The following is a 6,470-nucleotide window of genomic DNA, read 5'->3' on the forward strand; positions in this document are numbered from 1 at the left end:
GAGGAGGAGGAGAGGAGGCGGAGAGGAGGAGGAGGAGAGGGAGAGGAGGAGAGGAGAAGGGGGAGAGGAGGAGAGGAGGAGGAGGAGGAGGAGGGGAGAGGAGAGGAGAGGAGAGGAGAGGAGGAGGGGAGGTTAGTCAGAGAGTCTGTGTTTGCTGCACTCTGATTGGTCGGTCTCTTACAGGGCTTGATGTTGGCGTCTCTGTACGTCCCGTTCAGGATGGCTAACTCCATCAGCTGCATCTTCTTCAGACTGTCCTCGCCCTCTGCCTGAAACACGCCGACAACCGACCAATGACAAGCTGCACCATGTAAACACTGTTAACACCTGGAGAAGGTCGCGGGCAGGTGACTCACAGCAGGAACCAGCAGCTTGTTCACTTCCTCCATGGCTCGTTTCAGTTTGACCTCGGCTCGGTTCTGAGCGTCTTCCACCGTGATGAGGACGTGGAGATCCTCGTTCAGGTGCTCCCAGTTAGGCTTCCCTCGATTCTGGTCCTCCTGCACACAGACAGGTACAGACAGGTACAGACAGACAGGTGAAGACAGGTACAGACAGACGGGTGAAGACAGGTACAGACAGACGGGTGAAGACAGGTACAGACAGACAGGTGAAGACAGGTACAGACAGACAGGTACAGGCAGACAGGTACAGACAGACAGGTACAGACAGACAGGTGAAGACAGGTACAGACAGACAGGTACAGGCAGACAGGTGGAGGCAGACAGGTGATAATTCTCTTTGAAGGCAGGAAGTGGATTGTACAGAAAGAGGAAGTAAGAAGTTATTTCACTATGATCAACATATTACGACATAATCCGCCTAGCAACCTGAGGACCTGCAGCTGATTGGACGATTTTAACACAGTGTGATGAACTATGATAAACAAATCGTCTGTTTCAGCAGGAAATCCAGAAACAACCAATCAAAAGCCTCGCTCACACTTCTGTTATTATCTCCTGCTCCTCCTCCACCTCCTCCTGCTCCACCTCCTCCTCCTTTGTCCTAAAAACCTCCCTTCCTCACGCCTACAACCTTCCTTTCTGCTCCTGCTCCAAACTAAGCCTCCTACTGCCTCCTCCACCCTCCTCTCACGCCTTTGCCTTCCTCCTCCCTCCTGCTTTCAATCCCTGCTAAAACTCCTCCTGCTTACCAGGACATACGACAGATGATATACAACGCAGACGAAGACTATTATGCGGAAATCGAATAATGCTACGAAGCCTGCGAAAAAAATCATAAGACGAAGGCGAAAAGAATCATACTGCGCCGACTGGGAAGACTGAACTACGCCGGCATCCACCTCCTCCTACGCCGGAGACAACTAATACTACGAATTGAGAAGCAGGGTGCCGACGGCGCCTCACTACTGATAAACAGCTCCTCACGCCTAATTCTCCAAACTCCCTCCCCTCGGCTACTCCTGTTCCTCCCTGCTCCTCCTGCTCCACCTCCTCCTCCTCCTGCTCCTCCTGTTCCTCCTGCTCCTCCTCCTGCTCCACCTTCTCCTGCTCCACCTCCTCCTCCTCCTGCTCCTCTTTCTGTCTTAGGGTAGCAGGTGGCTGACCTCGTTAAACACTTTCTTTGTTTCATTCGTTAGTGAACCATGTTTCATATTTTAGATTTTGCTGAACTCTCGTGTCATTCGTTCACTGACAGTCCGAGCTGGATTACAGCCCTGCAGGTTGGGGGGCCTCAGTCACAGAGCAGGACTTCCTGATCCAGAACAGACTTTATTATTAAAAACCTTCAACCAACTTCAGATAACCACACAACAACCACAAAGACACTCTGTTACCTTCTTCCTGTCTCTCATGGAGCCCCGCCCTCTGACCATGATCTTACATCCTGTCTCCGCCTCCAGCTGCTTCGCCGTCAGACCGCGAGGACCCAGAATTCTCCCGACAAAGTTAAACTGAGAAACACGGAGAAATCACCCTGGTTACCACGACAACCTATCAATAACAAATAAATAATAATAATAATAAATAATAAGTCAGACTCACGTCAGGATGCTCCTTCGTGGGGACGTAGAGTTTCTCCTGCAGTTGGACGTTTGGACCGACGGCGTCTGGTAGCTCGCTGACTCTCTCTGAACCGTTGAGAGCGTCGATGTACATGTCCTTCCTCACACGGCTGATCTCTGAAACACACAGCACACGTTCATACGAGCGATGGACATCAGGACTCTGATAAACTGACTTCAAAAGCACTGATCTGAGGCCGCCATGCAATGTGCTGGGCCTGGAATCAAACTCCGGATCAGGGTCTGGAGCCAGCATTGCCTAGGTTGAGACCTCCTTGGGACTAGTAGTTTTTTAGCTGTCAAGCGGAAGGAGGAGTTTTTCTGGTGGTCCAGGGATCTTCTGAAGCAGCAGATAAGTACAAGCAGGCCAGTAGTTGCCATAACAAAGACCCCAGTGGGGGTGGAGTTCAAGGAGGCCATGGAGGACTTTCGTTCGGCCTCAAGTTCTGGGAAACTGTTCATCTCTGGAGGGGAATGCAGGGCTCAGATCAAGCTGTGTTCAGTGGGGGAGGTGAACTGCTGATCCAGAGCAGGGACATTGTTGAGCAGTGGAACGAGTACATACTTTGACGAACTCCTGAACCGGAGTCCCCCTTAGCTCACGCAGAGGTCACTGAGGAAGTCCAGAAGCTCTTGGTTCGGTGTCCTGAAACTTCCCTGCGACTCTGAAGGCTCTGGACACTGTTTGTCTTGACGGACAAAACTCTTCAGTGTCACATGGATCAGGAACAGATGCTTCCAGGTCTCAAAGGGAACGGCGTGTTCTTCAATTATCGTTTGTCGCATTGCTCAGCCTCCACGGGAAAGTTTATTCCAGGGTGCTGAAGGAGAACTGACCAAGGCCGTGGTTCTTTGGACTTCTGACCCTGCTTCAGGAGTGATGACATCATAGTCAATGGAGACTCATCAATGGACTCATCACCTTGGTAACCAAGAAAATGGTGGATCAGTTGTTCTGCAAACGTTGATTGAAGGTTCAGCTGAGTGAACCTTGGCAGGCCGGCGGTTCTGAAGTTCCCCGTCAAGGACTACTGTTTATGAAGTACTGATGATACTTTTACTGCAGATATTTAAAGTACTGATGATACTTTTACTGCAGATATTTGAAGTACTGATGATACTTTTACTTTAGATATTTAAAGTACTGATGATACTTTTACTGCAGATATTTGAAGTACTGATGATACTTTTACTGCAGATATTTGAAGTACTGATGATACTTTTACTGCAGATATTTGAAGTACTGATGATACTTTTACTGCAGATATTTGAAGTACTGATGATACTTTTACTGCAGATATTTGAAGTACTGATGATACTTTTACTGCAGATATTTGAAGTACTGATGATACTTTTACTGCAGATATTTGAAGTACTGATGATACTTTTACTGCAGATATTTGAAGTACTGATGATACTTTTACTGCAGATATTTGAAGTACTGATGATACTTTTACTGCAGATATTTGAAGTACTGATGATACTTTTACTGCAGATATTTGAAGTACTGATGATACTTTTACTGCAGATATTTGAAGTACTGATGATACTTTTACTGCAGATATTTGAAGTACTGATGATACTTTTACTGCAGATATTTGAAGTACTGATGATACTTTTACTGCAGATATTTGAAGTACTGATGATACTTTTACTGCAGATATTTGAAGTACTGATGATACTTTTACTGCAGATATTTGAAGTACTGATGATACTTTTACTGCAGATATTTGAAGTACTGATGATACTTTTACTGCAGATATTTGAAGTACTGATGATACTTTTACTGCAGATATTTGAAGTACTGATGATACTTTTACTGCAGATATTTGAAGTACTGATGATACTTTTACTGCAGATATTTGAAGTACTGATGATACTTTTACTGCAGATATTTGAAGTACTGATGATACTTTTACTGCAGATATTTGAAGTACTGATGATACTTTTACTGCAGATATTTGAAGTACTGATGATACTTTTACTGCAGATATTTGAAGTACTGATGATACTTTTACTGCAGATATTTGAAGTACTGATGATACTTTTACTGCAGATATTTGAAGTACTGATGATACTTTTACTGCAGATATTTGAAGTACTGATGATACTTTTACTGCAGATATTTGAAGTACTGATGATACTTTTACTGCAGATATTTGAAGTACTGATGATACTTTTACTGCAGATATTTGAAGTACTGATGATACTTTTACTGCAGATATTTGAAGTACTGATGATACTTTTACTGCAGATATTTGAAGTACTGATGATACTTTTACTGCAGATATTTGAAGTACTGATGATACTTTTACTGCAGATATTTGAAGTACTGATGATACTTTTACTGCAGATATTTGAAGTACTGATGATACTTTTACTGCAGATATTTGAAGTACTGATGATACTTTTACTGCAGATATTTGAAGTACTGATGATACTTTTACTGCAGATATTTGAAGTACTGATGATACTTTTACTGCAGATATTTGAAGTACTGATGATACTTTTACTGCAGATATTTGAAGTACTGATGATACTTTTACTGCAGATATTTGAAGTACTGATGATACTTTTACTGCAGATATTTGAAGTACTGATGATACTTTTACTGCAGATATTTGAAGTACTGATGATACTTTTACTGCAGATATTTGAAGTACTGATGATACTTTTACTGCAGATATTTGAAGTACTGATGATACTTTTACTGCAGATATTTGAAGTACTGATGATACTTTTACTGCAGATATTTGAAGTACTGATGATACTTTTACTGCAGATATTTGAAGTACTGATGATACTTTTACTGCAGATATTTGAAGTACTGATGATACTTTTACTGCAGATATTTGAAGTACTGATGATACTTTTACTGCAGATATTTGAAGTACTGATGATACTTTTACTGCAGATATTTGAAGTACTGATGATACTTTTACTGCAGATATTTGAAGTACTGATGATACTTTTACTGCAGATATTTGAAGTACTGATGATACTTTTACTGCAGATATTTGAAGTACTGATGATACTTTTACTGCAGATATTTGATGATACTTTTACTGCAGATATTTGAAGTACTTGTGCTAAAGTAAAAGAAAGCTTGCAGTATTTTGAGAGTGTGGTACTCTGACGTGCTGAAGTAATCTGATTACTGCGCGGTAACGGGTCTCACCCTGGTCCAGGAGCCGCTCCAGGTGCTGGAAGATCCCGCAGAAGTTCGGCAGACTGCTCATCAGCTTCTTGTCATTCATGAGCTGCATCAGGTAATCCGGACCGGGTCTCGGCTTCTCCTTCCCCTCCATGTCGCCCACCATGATCCCGCTGAACACAGAGGAAGGTACCGGGGGATCCGGATCACAGCGGACCTCCTGTGTCAGTGCAGAGCATGAAGATAAATCCAGACCCGGCCCCAGACCCGGTCCCGCAGCTGCCCTCTGGTTCTGCTCTTAATCCCAAAAGTTAGAAATCGATAAAATACGGACTCTGTGGACCTTCCTGGACTGGACCCTCCTGGACTGATCCGGATCAGAGGAGACCTCCAGCAGCTCCGCCTCTGCCGGCTCTCTTCAACGGCGCTCCCCGGCGCTCAGAGGGTGTTTGTCGGCGAGCAGCGGCTGCGTCCCTCCGCTCTGTCCGGTCCTCCGTACACACACAGACACACTGAGACCGGGACTGACAGAGACCGGGACTGACAGAGACCACCTGAGCACGTCAAGACCCACAACAGGAAACACACAGCTTCCGGCCCCATCCTTCAGAGTAAAAGCATGAAAAACGGAGCATCCGCGTTATCAGAAATGATCAGAACAACATGGATGTAAAAATGATTCCGTGTGAAATAAATAAACAGGTTTTATACAGAAACGTGTTTTTTAAAGATACATGCACTGTTTATTTCATTAGTTTGTTGTGATTTCTTTAACATTGAAACAAACAAACAGTCTCATTGGTTCGTTCCTCGCTGTGAATCAAACTGTCTCTTTAAAACTTTCACGGTTTAATTTCTTTTTCATGCAAACGAGTCTCCCCATCCTCCCCCTCCTCTCCATCCTCTCCATCCTCTCCATCCTCCCCCTCCTCTCCATCCTCCCCCTCCTCCCCATCCTCCCCCTCCTGGGAGCCACAAAAGAGAAGAAAAGGCCTGAAAGGAGAGGAAAGAGAGAGGGGTGAGGAGGGGTGAGGAGAGGAAGAATAAAACAACAACACTTCTTCTTCTTGTGTTTGTGGAAACTTGGTCTCTCTGAGGGAACACTGATCACACTGAGGAATGTCTCCGTGAACCCTGCGCTGCGTCTGTCAGGCTGCAGAGACACACTCATACCTGTCATACCTGTCATACCTGCGTGGAGGCCTGCAGCCAAAACTCAGGGTCCATGTGAACACCTGACGTTCTAACACCACAGCAGGACACACTGCTGGAGGAGCACATAGGGAGGAC

At 44.7% G+C, this 6,470-nt stretch overlaps 1 protein-coding gene across 1 annotated transcript in view; it reads right to left on the reverse strand.

Moving 5' to 3' along the window:
- Positions 1-5,837, reverse strand: part of qkib (QKI, KH domain containing, RNA binding b) — a 7,575-nt gene extending 1,738 nt beyond the window's left edge. Inside the window, exons 1-5 of the mRNA XM_027275510.1 lie at positions 5,205-5,837; positions 2,007-2,143; positions 1,799-1,915; positions 357-500; positions 182-269 (exon numbers count right to left, since the gene is read on the reverse strand). Coding sequence (XP_027131311.1) covers positions 182-269; positions 357-500; positions 1,799-1,915; positions 2,007-2,143; positions 5,205-5,346 — 628 coding nt within the window. The 5' untranslated portion in view covers positions 5,347-5,837. The remainder of the gene's footprint in view (positions 1-181; positions 270-356; positions 501-1,798; positions 1,916-2,006; positions 2,144-5,204) is intronic.
- Between the last annotated feature and the right edge of the window lie 633 nt (positions 5,838-6,470).

This window comes from Larimichthys crocea, unplaced genomic scaffold (assembly GCF_000972845.2).
Source record: "Larimichthys crocea isolate SSNF unplaced genomic scaffold, L_crocea_2.0 scaffold143, whole genome shotgun sequence".
In the NCBI taxonomy this organism is placed as follows: domain Eukaryota; kingdom Metazoa; phylum Chordata; class Actinopteri; family Sciaenidae; genus Larimichthys; species Larimichthys crocea.